Here is a 25,440-nt window from a genome sequence, read left to right as displayed (position 1 = left end):
TAGATGCCGGTGTGGGTAGATGGTGTGGGTAGATGCCAGTGTGGGTAGATGCCGGTGTGGGTAGATGCCGGTGTGGGTAGATGGTGTGGGTAGATGCCGGTGTGGGTAGATGGTGTGGGTAGATGCCGGTGTGGGTAGATGCCGGTGTGGGTAGGTGCCGGTGTGGGTAGATGCCGGTGTGGGTAGATGCCGGTGTGGGTAGATGCCGGTGTGGGTAGATGGTGTGGGTAGATGCCGGTGTGCGTAGATGCCGGTGTGCGTAGATGCCGGTGTGGGTAGATGCCGGTGTGGGTAGATGCCGGTGTGGGTAGATGGTGTGGGTAGATGCCGGTGTGGGTAGATGGTGTGGGTAGATGCCGGTGTGGGTAGATGCCGGTGTGGGTAGATGCCGGTGTGGGTAGATGGTGTGGGTAGATGCCGGTGTGCGTAGATGCCGGTGTGGGTAGATGCCGGTGTGCGTAGATGCCGGTGTGGGTAGATGCCGGTGTGGGTAGATGGTGTGGATAGATGCCGGTGTGGGTAGATGGTGTGGGTAGATGCTGGTGTGGGTAGATGCCGGTGTGGGTAGATGGTGTGGGTAGATGCCGGTGTGGGTAGATGCCGGTGTGGGTAGATGCTGGTGTGGGTAGATGCCGGTGTGGGTAGATGGTGTGGGTAGATGCTGGTGTGGGTAGATGCCGGTGTGGGTAGATGGTGTGGGTAGATGCCGGTGTGGGTAGATGGTGTGGGTAGATGCCGGTGTGGGTAGATGCCGGTGTGGGTAGATGCCGGTGTGGGTAGATGGTGTGGGTAGATGCCGGTGTGGGTAGATGCTGGTGTGGGTAGATGCCGGTGTGGGTAGTTGGTGTGGGTAGATGCCGGTGTGGGTAGATGCTGGTGTGGGTAGATGCCGGTGTGGGTAGATGGTGTGGGTAGATGCCGGTGTGGGTAGATGCTGGTGTGGGTAGATGCCAGTGTGGGTAGATGGTGTGGGTAGATGCCGGTGTGGGTAGATGTTGGTGTGGGTAGATGTCGGTATGGTGTAGGTGCCGGTGTGGGTAGATGCTGGTATCGGTAGATGCCGGTGTGCGTAGATGCTGGTGTGGGTAGATGTCAATGTCAGTAAACATCGGTGTAGGTAGATGTTAGTGTGGCAGATGTGGCAGATGTCGGTGTTAGTAAATGGTATTGGTAAATGTAGGTGTCAGTAAATGTCAGTGTTGGTAAATGCTGGTGTCGGTAAATGCCGGTGTTGGTAAATGTCGATGGTGGTAAATGCTGGTGCTGGTAAATGCTGGTGCTGGTAAATGCCGGTGTCGGTAAATGCCGGTGTCGGTAAATGCCGGTGTTGGTAAATGTTGGTGTCGGTAAATGCTGGTGTCGGTAAATATACTGGTGTCGGTAAACCCTGGTGTTGGCAAATGTCAGTGTTGGTAGATGCTGGTGTCAGTGAGTGCTGGAGGACTGAGCATGCCAGCAGCAAGCCCAGTGACCAGAACCCCTGGGGACTCCCCTGGGACAGTGGTGCCCCCTTCCACCGTGTGCAGGCTTCACTGCACCAGCCCTTGGACTCTCAGGGCCAGGAGCTGATCTCCCATTCCCAAGGTCAATGGACAGGAATGACCTTGCCCAGGGTCTGGGGCAGCCTCACATCCGACTGGTGGCTGGAGGGGCTGAGCACCCAGAGGGAGGAAGGAGGGGCCAGAGGACCTTCTGCTCATAGCTGAAGGGCTCCCCTGTGCAAGGGACAGGTGACTTGTTCCCTGTGCACCCCCCCCCCCCACCAAGGAAGAAACCCAGATCCTGGGTTGACAGCTCAGGGGTGGAGGTTCTGGGGCCCCAGGTCATAGCCTCTGCTTCAGCAGTGTCTGATCCAGCTGGCCAGCCCCTCCACCTCCTGCTTCTAGCTCGGTGCGCCTCCCTGGACCCCACGACCTCACACGTCAGACTGCCAAGCCCATTTCCCTGGGATCCTCAGACTCATGGAACCAGGGCTAGGAGGGACCTTGCATTCAGCTTCCCCATCCGTTCCTCTCACAGATGAGGACACCGAGGCCCATGGAGGCAGTGACTTGACCAAGCTCCTGACCTCAGGGCCCTGCTCCCTTCCCTGTAGCTGGCAACCAGTTCCTGTGCCTCCTCTGGTTAAAGCCTTAGTGGACCCCACTTCCTACCCTCATCTGCCCCCCTCCAGGCCTGGCCCAGCCCTTCAGCTGCGGACGTGGAGCCACACTGTCCCACGTGCCGCCGTGCCCCAGGGTCCACAGACAGCTGCTGGAGCCCCGCCCTCTGCCTCCTGCGGTCCTGCTGTGCGTTGCTGACATGCTGGCTTCCAAATACCAGGCCGCTTGCAGGAAAAGCTCCCGGGCCAGCACACTCACAACCACCAGGGACGGGCCATGAGCATAGGCTCCACAGCCACAATTCCTCTGCCCACCGCTGCCTGCTGGGCACCTTGGACAAGTCACTTCATCTTCTGAACTTCAGGTCCCAGGACTATGAACCTGGAAACACACCTGGTGCCCACTGAGTGCTCCACAGAGGGCAGCACCACTACTGACCTCCCAGCTCCTCCGAGACCTCCCATCAGCACCCCCCAGACCCACCACACCTCCTCCCTCAGGGTCCACCTGGTTAGTATTCTGGGTTATAAGCCCCCAGGAAGGCCCCAGGCTACTCTCCTCTGAGCCTCGGGGTGGTCTCAAAAGGCTTCCCTACCGACCAACAAGCTTTGCTTTCACAGACTTCTATGCTAGAAAACTGGAGCCATGGGGCCAGGCCCAGCCCCACACCTGCCACTTCCTGCTGTGTGACCCTGGGCAAGTCCCTCAGCCTCTCTGGGCTTCAGTGTCCTCAACAGTACAACTGTACCTATCCCCCTGGATGAAAAGACCCATGGGGTACAAAGTGTTAAAAGAGGGCTGGCCTGGCCAGGCGTGGTGGCTCACGCCTGTAATCCCAGCACTTTGGGAAGCTGAGGCAGGTGAATCACCTCAGGTCAGGAGTTCGAGACCAGCCTGGCCAACGTGGTGAAACCCCATCTCAACCAAAAATATAAAAATTAGCTGGGCAATGGCAGGTGCCTGAAATCCCAGCTACTCGGGAGGCTGAGGCAGGAGAATCACTTGAGCCAAGGAGGCAGAGGTTGCGGTGAGCTGAGATCGCACCATTGCACTCCAGTCTGGGCGACAGGGTAAGACTCCATCTCAAAAACAAACAAACAAACAAACAAAAACTGGCCTGGCCTGTACTGTGGTCAGGGTCACAGAGACTGCCCTTCCTGTCACTACTGTCATCCTGGAAATCACCCAGGTGGACCATTCCATTCTGCAGATGAGGAAACTGAAGCCGGGGCAAGAAACGGCTCACTCCAGGTCTCCAGAGCTTTCTACGCATGGACCCAGCAGCAGCAGGGGACCACACCTGGGTACCTGTTAGAAACCCAGTCCTCAGCCCCGCCCTGGAGCTCCAGAGTCAGCACTCTGGGGGTGGGGCCCAGCCGCCCGTGCTTTAACAAGCCCTCCTCTGGGTTCCAGCGTAAGACAGTGTCCCAGAATGACGGGTTCAGGTCAATCTCCATCTCGCCTCTGCTCCGCCTGGCCCTGGCTCCAGAGCCCCCACCCCATCTTACCCCATCACGGGGTGCAGCGCGATGGCGCGGGGCTCGTCCAGGTCCTCCGACACCAGGATCTTGCGGGAGGTGCCGTTGAGGCGTGTCACCTCGATGCGGTCAGTGCCCGTGTCGGTCCAGTAGAGGTTTCGGGCCACCCAGTCGACTGCGATGCCGTCGGGGTCGTTGATGTCGGTGTTGATCAGCGTCTGCGCCCCTGACCCATCCAGGTACGCCCTGCGGATGGCCCGCACCTCGTCATCCGTCCAGTAGACGTAGCCCTCCAGCGGGTCATAGTCGATGGCAATGGCGTGCCGGATGTCATCCACCTGCAGCACGATGTCGGTGAAGTCCGGCGTGTCCAGTGAGATCCTCCGCAGGTCTGTCCGCCGGGCCAGCAGCAGCACCTCCTCGGCTCCTGTGGAGACAGGGGTCAGGGGCCTGCAGCAGGCACCAGACTAGGCCTGGGGTGGGCCGGGCAAGGGAAAGACTGAACCGGGCCCCCAGGGCTCTCCTTGCAAAGGCTGGTAACGTCAGGTGACACGTACCCAGCTCATGCTACGTCATCATGCGTTCAGCCTCATGACAGCTCTGGGAGGCTGGTACTGTTTGTTTCCTCATTTTACAAATGAGAGAACCAAGGCACAGAGGGGTTATGCACCCAGTTGAGAGCACACAGCCAGGCCATCGGGCTTCAACCTCTGGGTGGGAGCTGTCTCACGGTCCGTTTGTCTCCTGCCAGCCCCTCTCCTGGCCACACGCCAGCCCCAGCCACAAGTCCCGGTGGGTACCGGGTGTGAACCCGCCTGCTGGCCGTGACGCTCAGCGTCCCCAGCATGCCCACCTTGCAGGGGTGATCCTTACTGCCCAGCACAACGACACTTCATCCTTGAAGCTCTCTCCTTCCCCCCTGCCACCGCCTAAGGGCAGCTTCAGGCCCCAGGACTGTGCCTGGGGTTCTCCTAGGCAGGGCCAGACACACCCATCAAGTGAATCACCCTTTTTACTCCTCACAGTTGCTCCCCAGCCACCAAAATGAAGGGAAACCCTAGTTTTGGGGCCCGAGACCTGGGGGTACTTTCGGCGACACCAAGAGCTAACATAGAGTTTCCCAACCACCTGCCACACCAGGCAACGTAGGCGCAAGCTGAGAAACACATCCAGGCGTGCGTTCCAGCCCCGGCGTGACCCAGGGCCCGTGGCCTCCATACAACTGGGCCAACAGAAGGCTGCGATGACCCCAGTTGTAACTCACACTTGGTTTCTAAACAGGGTCCCACAGAGAACAGGCAGTGTCCACACACTTCCAACTGGGTTTCAGAACCACGCCATGAAGCACCCACCCCACGGACACCTGGGTCTCTGCTGCACCCCAGGGCCAAGCCTGCTGCTGGCTGAGCAGCTTGAGGCCAAGCCCCTCCACGGCATGGATGGACAGGGGTCAGAGTGGCACTCAGGCGACTGGATGAGGAGAGAGCCTGGTCCTCTCAGGATGTCCCTGCAGAGAGGCTGGACACAGCTGAGGACAGGAGGATGCTCAGGCGATTCTGGTCCCAAATAAAAGCTCCCTCGCTATCCGAAGGCAAGATTTGCCAGCCCTCAAGATTTGCACGTGTTAAATCCCCAGGGAAAGTTCTCTCTACTCCGGGAATCTGTGCCCTGCCTGACTCACCCACGTGGCCTGATAGCGTACGGCCAGCATGAGAGAAGCTCAACTCAGGCTCTCTCGGAGGTCACAGCAACACTCAAGAGAGCATCGGAGCAGCAGGCCAGGGATCAGCTGTGGATGGGGGCGTCCGGCAGCTCAGGCCCAGCGGTGTGCAAACCCCAGGACCCTCACCACCCACTCCAGAGGACACATGGAAACCCCCTGACCATTCACCCACAGCCCTCCAGTGGGCTTCTCAGTTCGCAGGAGAGGGCAGGGGAGGTTACAGGCTTCTCTTCTGAACCCCTGTGGCCCACCCCCAACATGCTCCTGACCCCCAGGGTCCGCGGCTGCACCCACAGCGGCACCAGTGTTTCTGATTGTGCCCTAGGCGTCCCAAGCTGGGATTCCTCAGAGCTTCTGTCAGAAGTTGCACATGGAGCCCCACGCAGACTCAGGGCCCCCTGGGTGCCTCATAACCCAGACACGGATCCTTCTGAGCCTGCTGGGGTCAGGATGGGGCTCCCTCCCTGAGTTAGGGCGTCATCCACTCATTTGGTCCAGACCTTTCTGGTCTCAAGGATGCACAGAACCAAGAAGTGCAGGGTTAGAGACACCTTCCAGCGTCCTGCAGCCATGCCCCATGGTCACAGTCCACACAGGGACCCGGGGCTGAACCAGGCCAGAGCCTCCCTCATGCCCTGGCCTCTAGACCCAGCCCTGCAGCCAACTACCAGGTCTCCTGAGTGTCCTGCCAGGCTGCAGCCTTCGAGTAACAGACAGCCCCCTGCACCCAGGATCTGGCTCTTGCCAGGAGGAGCGCAGAGACCTGAATCGCTGTTCCAGGATCCCAGCAACCAGCGCATCAAGGAAGGACAGGAGCCCCTCCTGACTCCTGCTCCAAGCCCTGGAGTGCATAATCTGATTCCTCCACTAGAGGGTGCCCAGGCGATGGTGACAGCGGCATGTGCCCAGGGCTGGGGAAACTGAGGCAGACAGGCTGGGGACAGTGAGGTGGAGGCAGCACTTGGTAGGTGCCCCAAGTGCCCAGCTACAATGGAAATCTCTGAGAGCAGAATTCAGATCTGGTCAGAGGCATCTAATTTGGTGTGTGTTGGTATGGGGAGGGGAGAACTCTGAATTTCAACAAAGTTTCTCCCGCCAGGATCCACTCCCAAACTGTTCTGTTGACATAAGATCTGTCGTTCAAGGCCCAGGTCACACAGCACCACCTACCTACTCCTCCTCAGGGAAGCTATTCCTCCCTGCACCCCAGTGGATGGCCGTCCTGTGCCCCTAGTCTGCCCCACGGTCAGGGCGCCACCCCCACTGGCTCACTGGGGTCCTGGCATCAGCTCCCTGCTCTCCACAGCCCTAAGCACAGCCCCATGCCCCCTGAGAAAATCTGAGACCAAAACCTCCGGTGCCTGCCTGCGCTGGGTGACCTCGGGCAGGTTCCTGCCCCTCTCTGGGCCTGTCTCCTCATCCACAATGAATAATCAGCCAGGCTTGACGGTGCTCGAGTCCCTGTCTAGCTGTGACCTCGAAGGGACCACACACCCCTTCACAAAGGGTCTCTGCTTAATCAGCCACCATGGGGAGACCACAGTCCTGGAAGTCCCCCAGGGCTTGGCTGAAAAAGCCTGTCCACATGGTGTCTGCAGAACTTTCCAATGAGACTGCCAGGCACGGTGCGAGATGAGTCACGCTTGACCTCAGTGGTGTGTCCACCATGGCCCCACAGAGAACGCCAGTGCCAGACAGAAACCCAAAACACATCCCAAGCCTGCCTTGCCAGCCGTTCCCTCCATGTTCCTAACCAATCACTAGAGTAGACTGCGCAAAGTGGCTCACTCCTGTAATCCTAGCACTTTGGGAGGCCGAGGCAGGTGGATCACCTGGGGTCAAGAGTTCGAGACCAGCCTGGCCAACACGGCAAACCCCATCTCTACTAAAAATACAAAAATTAGTCAGGTATGGTGGTGCACTCTGGTAATCCCAGCTACTCGGAAGGCTGAGGCATGAGAATCACTTGAACCAGGAGGCAGAGGGTGCAGTGAGCGAAGATCACACCACTGTACCCCAGCCTGTGTAATGGAGTAAGACTCCATCTCAAAAAAAAAAAAAAAAAGGAATCACTAAAGTAACACAATAGCACAATTTTCACACAGCACCGCTCGAGCTGTGAGGATGCCCCATCCTACTGGCAAGGACCCCGACGCTCAAAGAGGGTAGGCTCTAGGCAGAAGGACACACGGCCCCAAGGGAAAAGCTCATTTCACTCCACTTCCTCAAACACCTCCATCCCGGGAGCCAGCACACGCAGGAGGTGCCTTTTTCACCTGCTGCCCGGCTGCCTCCATCACCCCACCAGTACCTCTGCGGGCAGCTGCTTCAGGCCAGGCCCTGGACCAGTTGCTAGGGAAGGAGGAGGGCACGAAACAGACTTGGGATCTGCTCTTGGGATACCCTTGGGGTCACAGGGCAGAGACCTACAGTGAACACCATCTGTGAATACACAGCCACAAACGGTACTGTGAAGGCAGGCTAGGGTTATGCGGTCTGTGCAGGGGACCTGCTGGGACTGGAGGGTCTGCTCTCCAGCTCAAGAGCCTATGGGATTTAGGTGGTTGTCACCATGTGGCAGGTTTTGGCAGGGTGTCCCAAATGGGCCTAGAACCTTTAGGGGCTGAGCATACCCAGCCCTAGCCCTCTGTTAACCAGGTCAGCCGAGGGCCTGCAGTCCCATCATCAGGAACCCATCCTCAGCATCCCTTCCAATTACTTAGGCGGAAATCAGACCTCTGTGGCCGGAGCGGTCCTCTCACTGAGGATGAATGTGCAGGTGTCTCCTCACTCTGAGGAGGAGTCTCTGACATCCCTCAGGTGCAAGGCTTTGAGGGTTTTGAGCTTTGCAGAGACCAGGACACCTGGGAGAAAGATAGGACCCAACCCGTCTGCCTGAAGGTCTGAGTGAGCTGTGACCAGCAGAGGTGACTCCAGTGGTGGTGGGGACTTTGCCCAGCCAGGCCAGCAGGGAGCAGCTGCAGAGACAGTGCCACCAGCCTGGGCTCCACCAGATGCCTGCTAAGGCTGGTGCCCACAGCTGGCCTGCAGGAGGGTCTGTATGTAGTGAGGTCCGGCCAGCAGCCATGGCCACAGGTAAGCAGGCCTGGGGTGGGGAGGGGCAGGTGCCGGGGACTGTGCCTGGCTGTGAAGAAGAGAGGCCAACTCCTGCCCTGGGACCAGCTACAGAGCTTGGCAGGAGTTTATTTAAACACCAAGGAAGTAAATTGTTTGGAAACTAACAGTTTGACCAAATGGTTTTCTTTGGGGTTATTTAAACAAACAGCCAGCCCCACCACACTGCCTGAAAGTGAAACCTTCCCCTCGCCTGAGCCTCCTCCAGGCGGGCTCCTAACCTCTCCCCTTCCTCCCTGCACGCATGCAGGAGAGAAGGGCGACATCCCTTCTGCGAGGGCAAGCACAGGGCAGGGGCTTGGGGCAAGGACCAGGCAGGGCGCAGCTTCCTGGCAGGCAGCATTGTCCTCAGAATAAAGAGGCAGGCCCCAGGGATGGTCTGATGTCATGGACACGTCCAGCTCGGCACCGTCTGTCCCTGCCCACCTCTGCCCTTGGCCACATGGACACGCAGACCTGTGGAGGGGTGGGGGCGTGCTGCCGTGACACACTGCTGCCAACCAGGTGGCTTCTAACATCAGAAATGTACCCCCCCCAAGACCTGCAGCCCATAAGTCAAAAGTCAAGACATGTTGCAGGGGACAGGCTCCCTCGGAAGCCTCCAGGGGAGGATCCTTCCTGGCCTCTTCCAGCCTCTGGTGTTACAGGAAATTCCTGGAGTTCCTTGGCTTGTGGCCGCATCACGCTAAGCCCTGCTCTGACTCCACGTTGCCTTCCCCGCTGAGCGTCTGTGTCTGCGCTCCTGCTCTGCTAAGGGCAGCAGCATTGTGGACATAGGCCCCCCTTCTCCAGGGTAACCTCGTCCTTGCTTATTACATCTGCCAAGACCCCATTTACAAAACTCAGTAGGCAGCAGAGGGCGACAGGAGTGCTTCAGTGGAAGGCCAGAGGCAAGTGTGCCAGGCAGGGGGACAGCCTGGACCACAGCATGGAGGCCAGAGAGAGGGTGGCCTGAACCTGTTGCCGGGGCTGATTGGAGCACGGAGGCCCAGCACTGGCGTTGCCCCACCCGCCACAACTCTCTGCTGAGGCCCCACTGCGTGCAGGATGCTGGCGCAGCTCAGAGCCCAGCCCTGTCCTCCAGGAAGCCTCGTGCAAACAGTCGGCCATGCGTGCAGCAGATCCCAGCCACAAAAGCAAACAGACTGCCACCCTCCAACAAAAGCCGGGAAGGAAACTCGCTCAAATGTCAACAGCCGTCATCGTCGGATGGGTCCCATCCTTCCTTCTAGCTGTCGGACAGAGGGCGGCCAGCACTCTGGAAAGGGCCAGAGGCAATTATTTTCGGTGCTGCGGTCTGCACGGTCTCTGTCCCGACTCTCAGCTGTGCCGCTGCTGTGGGAAGGCAGCCCACCTCAGGCAACACAGCTGGGAGCAAACAAAACTTCATTTGCAGACAGTAAAATGTGAATTTCCCAGGTCCCAAAACATTACTCTCCTGATTTGCTTCTCAACCATGTAAATGTAAAAAGCATTTTGAGCTCTTGGGCTGTCCCAAAATAGGTGGTGAGCCATCCGGCCCCTCAGCCAAATGACCCACATATGAGAAGCATGTGTGACTTTTTTTTTTTTTTTGAGATGGAGTTTCACTCTTATTGCCCAGGCTGGAGTGTAGTGGCGTGATCCTGGTTCACTGCAACCTCCACTTCCCGGGTTCAAGCGATTCTCCTGCCTCAGCCTCCTGAGTGGCTGGGATTACAGGCACCCACCACTACGCCTGGCTAATTTTTTTGTATTTTCAGTAGCGATGGGGTTTCACCATGTTGGCCAGGCTGTTCTCGAACTCCTGACCTCAGGTGATCCACCCGCCTCGGCCTCCCAAAGTGGTGGGATTACAGGCGTGAGCCACTGCGCCCAGCAGTGTGACTTTTATAATATCAGAAAATAAATTACAATGGGGGAAGGAGGGGAGGAGGAGAGCGGGTAGAGGGAACTCTCTGTGCTTGTCCCTTGATTTTTCTGTAAACTTAAAACTGCTCTAAAAAAATGAAGTCTATTAATGTTATTTCAAACATGAAAAGGCATACAAGTCAATAGGAAAACACCAAAACCCTGGCAAAAAACGAGCAGAGACCATAAATACAAATTGACAGAAGAAAGAGCGGTCGGTCGATGTGGAAAATGGGTAGCTTCTGAGTCATACGCAATCGGAACTGAGCCGGCTCCTTCGCCCCTTCAGTGGAGGCGTCTACTGCTTCCTGAAGGGCTGTGAAGCAGCGCCTGGGTTTCCTGCTCAGCAGCCTAGGAGCTGCTGACCCGAGCGCTTCCTAAGAACACAGGCTGAAGCAGCAGCTGGCAGTGCACAGAGGCTCACGCGTCCAGACACCACCACGGCTTCATTATAGCGCAAAACTCAAGGAAAAGAACCTGTAGACAGCCTCAATGTTCCCCGTCACTTTTTTTTTTTTTTTTTTGAGATGGAGTCTTGTTCGGTCGCCCAGGCTGGAGTGCAATGGCGTGATCTCAGCTCACTACAACCTCTGCCTCCCAGGTTCAAGCGATTCTCCTGCCTCAACCTCCCAAGTAGCTGGGATTACAGGTGTGCACCACCACACCCAGCTAATTTTTTTTTTTTTGAGACGGAGTCTTACTCTCACTCAGGATGGAGTGCAATGGTGCGATCTTGGCTCACTGCAACCTCCGCCTCCCAGGTTCAAGTGATTCTCTTGCCTCAGCCTCCTGAGTAGCTGGGATTACAGAGGAGCATGCCACCGTGCCCAGCTAATTTTTGTATTTTTAGTAGAGACAGGGTTTCAACATCTTGGCCAGGCTGGTCTCGAACTCCTGACCTCATGTTCCACCTGCCTCAGCCTCCCAGAGTGCTGAGATTCAATTTTTTTGTATTTTTAGTGGAGACAGGGTTTCACCAAGTTGGCCAGGATGGTCTCTATCTCTTGACCTCATGATCTGCCCACCTCGGCCTCCCAAAGTCCTGAGATTACAGGTGTGAGCCACCACACCTGGCCCCCAAAATATTTTTGAATAAAATTTATGTATTTTACCTAAGCAAGGGGGCGCAAGGTGACGGAACAGACCGCTCTGGAAAACAGGTAATGATGTAGGAACTTGCACGAATGATAAATGAAAACAAATCAGATACAACATTACATACATAGTTTGAATGAATCACCTAAAAGTCAATTTTTTTTTTTTTTTTTTTTTGAGACAGTCTTGCTCTGTTGCCCAGGCTGGAGTGCAGTGGCGTGGCATGATCTTAGCTCACGGCAACCTCTGCCTTCTGGGTTCAAACTATTCTCCTGCCTCAGCCTCTTGAGTAGCTGAAATGATAGGCACCCACCACCAAGCCTGGCTATTTTTTTATGTTTTTAGTAGAGACGGGGTTTTGCCACATTGGCCACGCTAGTCTGGAACTCCTGACCTTGAGTGATCTGCCTATCTCAGCCTCCCAAAGTGCTGGGATTACAGGCATGAGCCACTGTGTCTGACCCTAAAAGTCGATTTTGATACGTGCACAGAAAAAAGATGCATAGGACACACAGACACCACTAACTCTGGGTGGCAACATGATGGGTAATTTCTATTTCCTTCACTACTTTTTATAATGTTTTCCTTGCTACAGTGAACGTATAAATGACATAAAAGGAAAGAGATTAAGCCTTTGAAACATGGGTGAACAGGTTTATCCTTCAAGGCTCTCAGTCTCTAAGGGAGGTGGGTCAGGATGCAGGGCACAGGGCTCCCTTCCTGGGGCAACGCGGGGAAATGAGCCACCTACCCCTCCACTAAATTGCCCTGGAGGGTGGGTACTGAAGGCTCACTCGGTTTCCAGACTCTGAGATGTGTTGACAGGAAGAACAACAGGAGATGGAAGGGATGGGCCGAAAGAACCCACCTGCAGCCCCAGGAGCTACTTGGCTAGCACATGGCAGCCCAGCAGCCTGAGCCACCCCCACCAGACCCAGGAGGAGGAGACCCTGCCAACAGTTCAGCAGTGCACAGGGACTCAGAAGGTCATCACGGCTAATTCCCTCCACGCCCCAATGAGGGAAAACAGTTTTTGTTTTTTCTTTTTCACAACAAACAAGATAATTGTTGTTATTTTGGCAGAAGAAGGCAGGGCAGCTCCGGACACCTCCATCCCACCTCGTCACCCTGCCACAGGGCCCCGGCCACCCCTGCACTCACAGTGAATGTTACAACCTTCCTGCACCGAACCAAGTGCAGCTCCCAAGCCACAGGCCACCCAAGAAAGGTGCAGCGTCCACCCGGAGCTCCCACCGCAGGCCTCCCACCATAGCCGGCACCAGCCCAGGATGGCTGTGTTCTCCAGCTTTCTTTTCATACTGGTGGCAGAAAGCTGAGAATTGGCCTCTCTCTGCTGCCCAGATGCCCACCCCTAGCTCTGCTCCCAGCTCCAGGGCCTCCTTCTCAGGTGCCCTACAGGAGGCAGAGGGCTTTGGCCACCTTCTGGGACTGGGGCACGTGGGGTGAAGGGGGTCACAGTGCAGGCCGCTGTCCACTGCACAGATCCCAAAGCCATAAACAGCCTGGCCGCAGCAGCTTCCCAGCTGGCAAGCAGCCAGGTTATTTTTGTTAGTTAGCAGTTGATTAAGTTTCTCCACTGCCCCTAGGGGTAAGTGGTGGGGCAAATGCTACCACCACAGCCCAGCACCTTGATCCGGGAACCTGTGCCAGGTGACCACAGGGCCACAGGCACAGAGGAAATGGCTAGGCCTGAGGCTGGCTCTGCTGGAACCTGAGGCCGGTCGCTGTCACTCGCACAGTGCCTAGGGCCTGCCTTCCAGCGAGCACAGAGACGCTGTAGCCTGCCAGAAGCAGCCGACAGGCACCTGCAGTCAGGGGCTCCGTCTGCTTAGCCTAAAACAGGGAAGCTGCTGCTCTGCCTGGGGTCAGGACAGCCAGAGAGTGACCAACTCAGTGCCGGCCTCGGGAAGGAACTTGCAGCCACGTTTTTCCACTCCCATGCCCTGGTGCCAGCCAGCCCCTGCTGTGGACCCCCACTGCCTGCCTCTGCCCCACGCCCCACCACAACCTCAGGCCCATGGCTACACGGCCGCCCCCACAGGCAGGCAGTAACGTCCCATGGGCTGCAGGCCCGCTCCCTCTCCCAGCCCCATGCTGTGACTGAATGACCTTGAGTGAGCAACTTGACTTATTTCCCACACACCAGACTCGAGGGGATGGGGCCCCCAGCAAGGTGGGATGCCTATGACCAGGCCCCAGGGCACAGACCCTCCCTGTGTATTTGTTTTTCAGTTTAGGTTTTTTTTTTTTTTTTCGAGAGAGTCTTTTTCTGTCACCCAGGCTGGAGTGCAGTGGGGTGATCTAGGATCACTACAACCTCTGCCTCTCGGGTTCAAGAGATTCTCCTGCCTCAGCCTCCAGAGTAGCTGGGATTACAGGTCCCCACCATCACACCCAGCTAGTTTTTTTGTATTTTTAGTAGAGATGGGGTTTCGCCATGTTGGCCAGGCTGGTCTCGAACTCCTGACCTCAGGAGATCCACCTGCCTTGGCCTCCCAAAGTGCTGGTATTACAGGCCTGAGCCACCGTGCCCGGCCCTCCCTGTGGTATTAAACACGTGCACCCCCTGGCCGGGGACGTGTTGAGAGAACAGGGCCTCACAAGTGAAGCACAGCTTTGTTGGGTAAATGAAGCCTGGGCAGCCCTTTCATCTTTGCCTAAAACCTAAGAATCTCAGGGTGTGGAGTGTAAAACAGTTGGTGACTTAAATGAAAATGTAGTCCACATTCCCCCCTTTAGGCGAGTGGCTTGATTCTTTAAAAGCCAGCACAGGGTGCCCTTCTGAGCCCAGGCACACAGTAGGTGTTCAATGAACAGCAGGGGTTACTTGTACTGCTGATGACACCCTGTCTGTGGCCCCTGAAGCTGGCTCTGGCCTGACGCATGGCTGTGCCTCTCACAAGGCTACCCCACTGTAAGGGAAACTGTGGAGGCAGCCTTGGGGGCCAGGATGCCCAGGCCCAATCCTATCTGTGCCCTTCCTCCACGGACCTGAGTGGGCTCTCAACACTGCATGCCTCAGGCCTATGTAAGCACCAGGGCCGGCTGGACATGGTGGCTCATGCCTGTAATCACAGCACTTTGGGAGGCCCAGGCTGGTGGATCACAAGGTCAGGAGATCGAGATCATCCTGGATAACATGGTGAAACCCCGTCTCTACTAAAAATACGAAAAATTAGCCAGGCGAGGTGGCAGACACCTGTAGTCCCAGCTACTCGAGAGGCTGAGGCAGAAGAATTGCTTGAACCCAGGAGGCAGAGGTTGCAGTGAGCCGAGATGGCACCACTGCACTCCAGCATGGGTGACAGAGCGAGACTCCATCTCAAAAAAAAAAGAAGCAGGGCCAGCCACAGACGACCCATCACACTGTTCCCAGGAAGCGTGCCCAGGTACAGGACTCAGGACCATGACCGCTGCAGTGGCCAAAACAACGGATTAGAATGGAACCATGTGACAATGCCACTGCCCTGAGTGATGGAAGACAGTGACTGTCAGCAGTTCACGCGGCCCCACCTAACACAAGTGCAGGGCACTCTACAGTTTATAACTCCTTTCCCAAATGCTGTCTTTTTGACACTTCCAGGTCGGCAAGGTACACAGTACCTGCCTTTCACAGCCACACAGTAGAGGACTGAGGCAGAACTCAGATGCTCTGATTTGCATTCAATCACATCCTCAGAGGTGGCACAGAGGGGACAATGGAGGGCTTCTCCTGACAAAGTAAAAAAAGTCATTGCCATCTCCACTGGAGACCAAAGAACCTCAGCTCTCAAACACTCCTGAAGGTGTCACTGAAGTCTCAGCAAGTTTCCTGGACCCTGACACTGGTACCGTGGGACACAGGAAGAGGAAGAAGCCAACACCCTCCTGCTCCCCAGTGGAGGAGGGAGCAGAGCCCAGCACACTTGCCACACTCTCAGAGGGCTGGGCACGGGCGGAGGAGTGGTGGTGCAGGAGCAGTATCTGGATGGAGGGGCGCTGGGGCAGGAGGCAGGGGAAGGGTGCTCCGGGCGGTGGGCACAGCATGAGCAGGGCAGAGAGTTCCATGCTCAGATGTGTGTCAGGGAAGAGCAAACTGTACATTTCCTTTGGTATAAGTGGCAAAAGGCAGAAAAACAGAGTGGAGGCCGAGAAGGGAGCTGGAGCCCTCTAGTCTCTCTCTTAAGGTAAGCAGCAGCCAGAGGAGTCGGCTCAGCACACCTGGGGCCCAGGGGCAGGATCTTCTATCACTGACCCCAGGGCACACGGAACTGGGCAGGTAGAGCAGAGGTGCAGGGCATGGTCAGTGAAACCAAACAAGGATTCTTGGGTCATCACCAAGGAGTGCCTGCAGCTGCACAGGAGCTTTCTCTGGGCAACGTGGGGGTCCCACCAGGGCCAGCACCCTGCAAGCACAGAACTCACCTCTGAAAATAAAGGAAAGCTGTTGGAGCTCCAGAGCTGGTCTGGGGTCAGGATGGGCTGCAGTCACAAGGGGGACACGGGAGAGGCTGCGGGGGACAAAGCCAGTGGCCGGGGTGACCACGGTCTAACTCCAAGCCTGTGGAAAGGGCACCCGGGAAGCTCGCCCACCCCAGAGGCGCCATTCCGCCTGCACCCCCGCCCCTCAGTGACAGCGCTCTCTCTAGGGATTTGGTGCGCCCCTGTCCTCTTGCATCGGCTCTGAACGTGAGGATTCGGGCCCAGAAGCGGAAGAGCACAGCTTTGCGGCTCCATTTCCATGGCGTTCTGGAACGGGTCGTGCTAATCCATGGTGATAGAAGTCAGGTAGAAGGGGCACCGGGAACTTCCCCAGTGGTGGAAACGTTCTGTCTGGACCGGGTGGTAGTTACGTGGACATATGCAACCGTCACAGTTAATCCAAATGGACACATTACAATGTGTGCATTTTACTGACTGCAAGTTATACCTCAATCAGAAAAATAAAGTGAGCGCTCAGGCTTCCTCCACGACTTCCTGAACGATGGGAGCTGATTTCCTTGCTATTAAAAATTCACGGTCCATGGCTGAGAACAGCAGCTGCCTTCTGTTTGCAAAGTCAACGCCAATCACCGCCCGGCGGAGGCAGACTCGGCCCCATAGGGCCTCCTTTCTTTTTCCCCTTTGACCTACTTCCCTGATAAGTGACAAGACAGCCCACTCTAGGAACAAACGCCCGTTATTCGGCTCGGAGCTGAGCAGGCCCAGCTCCCTGGGCTAATCCGCCTGGACAGACAGACGGACGTGAGGGGCTTTGCCGCCGGCTCCAGCTGTCAGTCTGCCTGTCAGCTCGACAGTGGCCCCCTCTGTTCCTCTTGCTGCCCCCACCCCAGCCCCGACGTCTTTTTGTTTCCTGTCCCTGACAGACGAACATCTGTTAAAACTCTGTCTGGGTGAGCTGTGGCCGGCGGCCTGCATATCCCCAAGCCGCACCCCAGCCTCATCTGGGCATTGCCAGGAGCACAGCCTGGCCACGCTCTGGACAGGGCCCCGAGAGCCACAGGCCTGGGCACGTGTGACCAGAGTGGCATGGCGCACACCGCTAAGTTCACTGCCCCAAGGCCCCCAACCAGGAGGGGTGCAGGGCGATGAGAGTTGAAGCAACAGGGACTCGTTCCACAGAGGATGGGGCCCGAGGGGTGGCAATGAGGGACAGCCGCTTCCAAGGATGGCGGTGGCAACTCCCAAACAAGGCCCCACTCCTGCTGTTTTTAGCTCATTCCACATAATTGGAAAAACATGGCAGAAACCGAAGCCAGCTGCTGCCTCGGTCCTGAGGCCGTGTGGAGGGGGCGGGGAGACCCAGAGGCCCAGGCTCTGCACTCGACTGCTGGGGAGGAGAGTGACCTGAGGTGCAGAGAGGAGCAGCATCGCAGCCGCCATGGTCCCACCGAGCCCCCGGCCACGCTGGGTGGCAGAGGGCTGCTCATGGGACATACCCGCCTTGTCTCAAGGGGGCTGCTTCAGGAGGGGCGAGGGAGCCAGGACACAGAGAGCCCAGGGCCAGCGATCACCCTGCAGCTCAGAGGCCATGTGAACACTGCCGCCATGCAGGCACCCAGCAGCATGGAGACCCCCAAACCAAGCATCCCTGCCTCTAGGGGACCACCTGTGTGCCCCTGGGAATGCTACTCCCGTCCCCTGGGGTCTTCGCATGGCCACCCTCTCAGGCCCTTCCTTGGGGAAGGTACCTGAGTCCCTACCCCGAGCTGGCTTTCATTTGCTCAAAATCAGGAAAAAGCAGAATTTAAGACATTACAGAAATGTCTTCACCTCTGACTCCATGAAGCACAAACGGCCAGACACTCAGGAGGGGATCCCAGGGACCCTCAGTCTCACCGGAGGCTCTGGTTTCAAGCCCCGAGATGTATCTGCTGTGGCGGCGCCACCCCTCACAACACAGGCCTCCCCCTGGAACTCTGGATGTGTCATGAGTCTGAGTGATTCTGACACAGCCAGGCCCTGCCCCCAGGCTGGCCTTCACCCCACACGCCTGGAGCACCTAGCACACCCCCTCTGCCCTCCCAGGTAGCCCACCGGCCATGTGAGCCGTGCTCCCCATCGCCCCTTCACCCCTCCCCAGCTCCTCCTGGCAGCACCCAGCCTTGGAGGCTACTTGCTAATTACAAGCATCCAAGGAAGACCCGCTCTCTCACCGCTGGCCCAGACGGCCTGCGCCATCTCGCTGCTCAGCAGTCTTCCTCCAACCCCATGGAGTGGGGAGTATAATCCTCCCCTTTTAACCAATGAGGAAACTGAAGCTGAGAGAGGTTAAGTCACTTTCTCAAGGTCCCAACATGATGATTAAAAATAGAAAGCCAGCCGCAAGTGGAAGTAGGTGCTCCGAGTCCTGGGTTTGCCTGACACTGCACTTCCTCACCACCACAGCCCTCGGCAGGCTCCCAGCTACAAACCAAGCCATGTCCTCCATCCTGAATCCTCCCTGCCTCAGCGGCACTCCCAGCGCCCCCCTCCAGAACAGACACAAGTCCCACCGGCACAGCCTCCTTCTCCGTTACCTGAGTTTCTGCCAGGCCAGGGCCAGCTCCGGAGCCCTCGCCACACGCCCTCTATCCTTCACCCCCAGGACACTGGACCTCACCAACCCACAGCCAGGAGGAGATCCCTGTGTGACCCCAGGGCCTCTTCTGCCTGACTCTGTATTCCCCTGCCCAACAGGACAGTGAGGAAAGCTCCCAGGCACTGGCAGCCCTCCATGGGCACCACTCCTTCCGGCCAGCTCTGACATCCCGGCTGGCGAGGTGCCCCGCAGGAGGCCTCTGCCTACTGGGACCTCAGAGCCGTGCTGTCAGCTGCAACAGGCAACAGAGATTCATGCTTTCTTCACGCTGCCCCTGCATGAGCGGCTTCTAACTCCAGGCGATTTCCAGTCAAGGCGAGGAGCACCGTCGGCAGCCAATTCCCGCCTGCCGGGCACACAGCCACAACACCCACGGGCACCTCCGTTCCACAGAGGAATGGAGGAGAGCTACTGTGCTCAGGTGACAGGACTGTGTGGTCTTTTAACAAAACGTTTTCCTTTAATGTGATATTTTATGGCAAGGAATAAAACCTGGAGGGCAGGACATTTGGCTGTCAAAGCCCTAGACTGCACAGTCTGCTTTGTGACTGAAGCACACGCCCCATGCCAGCCCCACGCACAGGTCCGTCTCTGCCTCACCAACTTCAATGTCAGGCTGTGCCTGTCCTCCAACCGGAAACTGGGCCCCTCAAGGACAAAGCCATTTCTCATCCATCCCCCTCAGCCTCTGGATTAAGAAATATGGAAAGACCTTCTAGAACCACCTCAAATTTGCAGAGAGCCACGTCGGTGCCAAGTCCTCGAAATGCTTCTGAGAAGAGTCTTGGTTTCTTCTCAACTCTAAAACCTCTAGAAAATTATATTTCCCCCTTTCCACACCAACTGCCCCTGGAACACTTCAGCTTCAAAAGGGTCCAGGGCAGCGAGACTAAAAAGCCAGCGTCCACACCCAGCACCCGCCAGTTAATTCCCACGAAGCCTGTGGGGTCCGTCTCATCTCCAGGCATCCCCGAAGCCAGCCTGGGGAACCATGCTTACAAAAAAAGTGAACCAAAACGCTTCGATCCTCCTGCAAAACAAGCCTCCTGGTTATAGCCTTCTGTCTCATCAAGGAGCTTTTTTCTCCCTTTGACTGAACACGCCACACACAACATCTGGAGCTTAAGTGGAAAGATGCAGGCTCGGAGTAAAACAGCCCCTGCCCTCAGCCCAGAGTCCCACCCAAGCAGGGCCTCTAAATGACACAAAATGTGCTTCCCCTGCATGACTGTCATGCTCCAACTAAGTTATGGGTAAAAGTGCCTCTCATGGCTGGAGGCAAAGACAGTTCCCACAAGACCAGGGAAAGGTGACCCCTGATGGCTGAGTCTCCACGGAGCGTGGTGCTGTGTGCTCAGTCCCTGTGGCCCCAACGGCTCTGGACCGAAAAGCTTCCAACAGGAAGGGCAGGGCTTGCTGCTTTTCCAGCGGTCCAACCACAGGTGTCTGTGGTGTCAGCTCCATGCTACAGGGCCACTAGACCCCTGCCAGCCTACAGAGGCCTCCTCTTCTGAATGGCCCACCCACCTGAGCGCAGGCAGCCTCCTCTAATCACCACAGGGCCTGCCCCTGCCCACCCCCACATACCCCCTTGCAGGAAAATGAGCTCTGAGGACTCCCCAGGGCTGCTCTGGGCCTGACATGGAGACCAGGAGTGACATTTGCAGAAAGAGTGCAATGCTCTGAAGGGCTCAGCCTCGGGTGGCCAGTCCCCAGGGCTCTAGCTAAATCCATGGCCCCTGCCTCTTTTGGTTGGAAAAGAAATCAACACCCTCTTACTGGCTCCCAGTGACAGCCCAGTTCCCCAGGTGTGGGAGGACTCTGGGATGATGAGGGCAAATCTGGACTCTGAGAGATCCTGCCCCAGCTCTCACGGGCCTGACAGCAGCCACAGCACCTGAAGCACCAGTCACAGTGACAACAGGACGGTTGATAAGGGCATGGACGGTGGACGTGGCAGCTGAACACTGGGCACCCACCGCCTGTCAGGCACCCGCACGGCTCCGTCTACCCATGGGTGAGCAATGGCCCTTCGCAAGCCACGATAGCCTGGGCAAGGTATTTGGGGGTCTCCAGGCTTGTCCAGCTGTACAACTTCACCGAGCCATGACTCTAGATTTTATCAGGGCCCACACCCATTCCTGGAATGCTGATGCATGAGGGAGCCACACAGGGACCCTTAACAAAAGCTCCCTGTGTGAGCTCCCCCGTCGGGCAAGGTGCCTAACCAGCGTGAATGCATGATTTGCCTGTCGGGGGGCTGTGTCCGTCCCCGCTCCTTCAACAAACGTCCACACCCAGCTTTGCTTTGATATCCCACACCTGCTTCCAGCATGCCCATTGCTCTCCCAGGGCAGATGTCCCCAACCGAGACAACACAGTGTTTAGGCAGACATCACCAATCGATGGCAGTAACAGACACCAGGCCCTGCTCCCTCTAACTCCAGGACTTGGGCCCCAAGCCAGCTCTTACCTGCCCACCCCCAGCCCACAGCGGTGAGACTCAGAAATGGCAAAAACTCAGAACAGAAACAACCTGTAGAGGGAGGACAGCTAAAAGACATGTCTTGATAAAATATCCTTCAGGCACTAGGCCGGGTGTGGTGGCTTACACCTGTGATTCCAGCACTTTGGGAGACTGAGGCAGGTGGGATCACCTGAGGTTAGAAGTTCAAGACCAGCCTAGCCGACATGGTGAAACCCCATCTCTACTAAACATACAAAAATTAGCTGGGAGTGGTGGTGGACACCTGTAATCCCAGCTTCTTGGGAAGCTGAGGCAGGAGAATCACTTGAACCTGGGAGGTGGAGGCTGCAGTGAGCCACTGTACTCCAGCGTGGGCGACAGAGCAAGACTTCATCTCAAAAAAAAAAAAAATGTTCTTCAGGCACTAAAACTCACGTCTTTTATACATACTTACCTGCTGTAATCGCAAACGCTTCTGCAATGCATAAAGTGAAATAAACAGCAGGAAGCCTATGGTTCAACTGCATGCACAGACACACGGTCACAAACAGAAAAAGCGCAAGGAGGGCTGGGGAACAAAAAAAAAACACCACAAGAGAGTAAGAGAACGCCTCCAGTCCTCCCTTCAGCTTCCCAAACACACAGAGCAGTGCCCGTTACAGAATTTGTGGGGACCGCTACAAAACAGAGCCCCTTACTCAAAAGGTAGGAATTTCAGGTCAATGACAACAGAGCTCACCTCATGTGACTACACAGGTCACAGACCCCGTGAAGTCAGTCCCAACACTGACATGCTCCCGCATCAGAGCCACCACACATGCTGTTCCTTCTCACCTTTCCCTCTTTTAGTCCTCGAGGTCTCAGGCCTCCTGAGAGAGACCTCTGAACTGCCAGCTCCGGCAGCCACGTCCCCAGCACAGGAGTCTCTGGCTCAGCCGCTGCTGTGTCCCACACTCAATCCAGGTCTGACCTGACTCTGTCCATCTGTGTGCCAGCCCCCACCACCACATGTGCGCCTTGGGGCAGGGGAACCAGGCCCGTCTAATTAACTGCTTTCTTCTAGGACATTTTCTGGAATATTTGTGGATATTGGGGAATGTATATGCTCCACCTTTTTCAGATTGGCCAGGATGAGCTGCCTGGTTTTTTGTTTTGTTTTGTTTTTGAGACAGGGTCTCACTCTGTTGCCCAGGCTGGAGTGCAGTGGTGCAATCTCAGCTCAGCCCAACCTCTGCCTCCCAGGTTCAAGCAATTCTCCTGCCTCAGTCTCCTGAGTAGCTGGGATTACAGGCGCACCACTGCCTGACTAATTTTTGTATTTTTAGTAGAGATGGGGTTTCACCATGTTGGGCAGGCTGGTCTTGAACTCCTGACCTCAAAGGATCCACCCACCTCGACCTCCCAAAATGCTGGGATTGCAGGCGTGAGCCACCGTGCCCAGCCCGAGCTGCCTGTTTTAAACCTGTGCCATGTTCCAGTGATGCTCTCTCCCCTCCAACCCCCTGGCCTGACCATGGTGGCCGCTCCCTGCCATCATGCACCTGAATGTCCTCACTCTTTCCCTTTCCACCAGACTTCAACTAACACAGTGCAGAATGCTCCAGCACTGAGTTCAGCCTCTTCTCACCGACAGACAGACAGGAAGGATAGAAAACAAACTCTGAGAAGGCCAAGGTTCCCACGCAGCCGGCAGGCCAAGCATCCTTCTCCGCTGAGGCTGAGCAGCCGAGGCACCCCTCCTCCAGGGAGCGGGCAGGTCCTGAGCAGTCCGTGAGGGAGACCAGGGCAAGGGGCCCAGGAATGGGGCGGCAGCACATTCATGTCGCTGGAAGCCAAGCCTCATCTGCTAGAACCTGCTGTGCCACCTGCTGCGAGCCACCCCAGGCCGGTAACTTGCCCTCAACCTCCTCTGTAAACCGGGGGCTCATCCAACCTGGTTGCTGGACATAGACCCTCAGTGCCACCAAGAAAAATCAGCACTGAGACGAATGATTTTTCAGCAACACATCTTTTTCTGCTCTCCATTGCTTTTACCTGTTTAGAAAAGTTTCAAGTTATTAGCCAATCGGGTTTTAGTTTAGATTCTGAGGTCTGGCTCCACCCTACAGAGATCAGACACAGCAGTGAGGACGACCCCAAAAGCGTAAGAAATAAATATGTCTGCTTTCCTTTGGTCGTCGTACTCTCGTGGCAAGATGGCCAGCAAGAGTGCCCTTCCTGCGGTCCAGGAAGTAAAAATTGTGTTGCTGAGAGATCCTTTGTCTCAGCGCTGATTTTTGTTTGTGGCACCCGGCATCTATTTCCAACGCTGGTCAAGCCACTCCACCCCCTCAAGGGTCTTAATCCACCCTTAACCTGCTCGGTCCAAAATTAGCTGTTGTCACCGGGTCACTCACGAGGCAGCTCATCTTTCTCTGGGTCCAGTTTCTCTCTCAACATAGCCTTTGAGGCTGAGGTGCACAGTAAACAGCGAGGGGCCCCAGAGGTGATGGAGAAGCTGGTGTCCAGGACACCTGCCCTTTTTTTTTTTTTTTTTTTTTTTTGAGACGGAGTCTCCCTCTGTCGCCAGGCTGGAGTACGGGGGGGTGTAATCTCAGCTCACTGCAACTTCCGCCTCCCGGGTTCTCCTGCCTCAGTCTCCCAAGTAGCTGGGATTACAAGCATGCGCCACCACGGTCCAGCTAATTTTTGTATTTTAAGTAGAGACAGGGTTTCTCCATGTTGGCCAGGATGGTCTTGATCTCTTGACCTCATGATCCACCCACCTCAGCCTCCCAAAGTGCTGGGATGACACGAGTCACCCCGCCTGGTGACAAGCACCCTTTCTAATGCACTGACTCCCTTGTGGACTCACTTGTGCTGTCTCCCCGACCCACCCAGCCTCAGAGCGAGAGCGTCAGGGGCCAGGGACTCTGTACCATTGGGTCCCCAGGGCCTCGGAGCAATGCCAGCATGCCGGCTCGACCAACGCCTGCTGAACAAGTAAATGGACTGACGAATGAATGAATGAATGAGCAAACGTGAATAAATGGGGTGCTGTCTGGAACCGTGAGGACTAGGCCTCCCAGGTCCCCATTTCTCAAGTTCCCCCTCTCCCCACTTGGGAAGATAAGACCTTGGTGGGGGAGACTCTCTAGTCATCCCCTGCAGTAGCCGGCACAGTGGACAGACCCTTTGATGAAACAGCCACGTCTTCATGAAAGATGCTCTGCTCTCAGAGAGAGAAAGACAAACACGAACCTGGAAATCCTCACCAAAGGCAGGACCCCTGCCAGGGAGCAGAGAAAAGACCCACCAGCCACGGACACCATGACCACACACACTCCTTGGCTACTGCACACAAATACAGACCATAGCCATGGGAGCAGAGGGACCACCAGGAAGCTGTCCCAGAGTCACGACCCCCCGTATGCTCAGACAGCCGTGGAGTAGGGAGGTTTCTCTACCCACTGGACACCAGGGGAGTCCATCTAGGGGCCCCACACCAAGACTCTGCCCCTTAGGACTGTTCCTGAGTTGGAAGCCAGTCCACCTAGAAGCCCCTGCCCTCACTTTTGTCTCTGGGAGTGGGACACTGGCACAGGGAGTAGGCCCCGATCCCCACCACCTTCTGCAACCTACAGAAACGGGGAGGACTGGTCCCAGGGATGGTGCTTTCCGACATCTCTTGTTACCCCCCCTCACAAGGCCCTAGGGTCAGCCCCAGACCGGCTATCCCAGGCCCCAGAGCATCCCTGAAGGCGAGCTGCATCCTGAACATGTGTGATTTCCCAAAGGGCCCACCCCAAACCTGACACCTGGAAGGAAAGATCCTCAGCCGGTGCCGCAGAGGAGAAGAGCCCTGCCTCACTGCAACAGCCCCGGGAAGCGCCCAGTACCCAACACCAAGGCGGAGAGTATGAAAGTGGGAAAATATCTGGGGCAAAAAAAAAAAAAACGAAAACAGGATTGACCTCCTGGGCTCAAGTGAGCCTCCCAACTCAGCTTCCCAAGTAGCTGGGACCACAGACTTGAATCACCACACCCACCGGGGAATCATTTTGAAAGGGTTCGCAGATTCTTCTGGGGCGCCCCCGCTGGCCGCAGCCCATGTACTCAGACAGCAGTGGGAGCAAGGAGGCCCCACCTGCCTGCCCGCCCCCCCACCCCTGTCCCGCTACCTCACCTGCCTTACACGTCCTGCCATTGTCCTGCAGCTGCACGCCCGTGGGGCAGGCACACTTGTAGAAAGGCTCCACCGGGGACAGCAGGCACAGGTGGGAGCAGCCACCATTGTCCTCCTCGCAGCGAGTGTGGACTGGGAAAACCAGGACAGAGTGAGAGAAGGTTCCAGAAGAGGACCATCACTTGTTTCTGAATGAGTCGCACCCTGCCTCCCTGTCCCCCGTGACAAACTCAGTGTATCCCTCTGCCCGAGCCTCAGGTGGCATCAGGGACCTCCCGGCAGGCACTGCTCCACCTGCCTCATC

At 56.6% G+C, this 25,440-nt stretch overlaps 1 protein-coding gene across 3 annotated transcripts in view; it reads right to left on the bottom strand.

Moving 5' to 3' along the window:
- LRP5 (LDL receptor related protein 5) overlaps positions 1 to 25,440 on the bottom strand; it is a 137,195-nt gene that overhangs the window by 61,855 nt on the left and 49,900 nt on the right. The window contains exons 5-6 of one of the 3 annotated variants that reach the window (XM_009008613.5): positions 25,137 to 25,268; positions 3,611 to 4,007 (exon numbers count right to left, since the gene is read on the bottom strand). In XM_009008613.5, the coding sequence (XP_009006861.2) occupies positions 3,611 to 4,007; positions 25,137 to 25,268 (529 nt within the window). Of the gene's footprint in view, positions 1 to 3,610; positions 4,008 to 18,079; positions 18,137 to 18,442; positions 18,584 to 25,136; positions 25,269 to 25,440 lie in introns of those variants that run through there. The other 2 variants (XM_035263570.3, XM_035263569.3) reach the window with 2 other exon arrangements.

This window comes from Callithrix jacchus, chromosome 10 (genome assembly GCF_049354715.1).
Source record: "Callithrix jacchus isolate 240 chromosome 10, calJac240_pri, whole genome shotgun sequence".
NCBI classification, from domain to species: Eukaryota; Metazoa; Chordata; class Mammalia; order Primates; family Cebidae; genus Callithrix; species Callithrix jacchus.
This window is presented reverse-complemented; position numbering and strand designations above follow the sequence as displayed.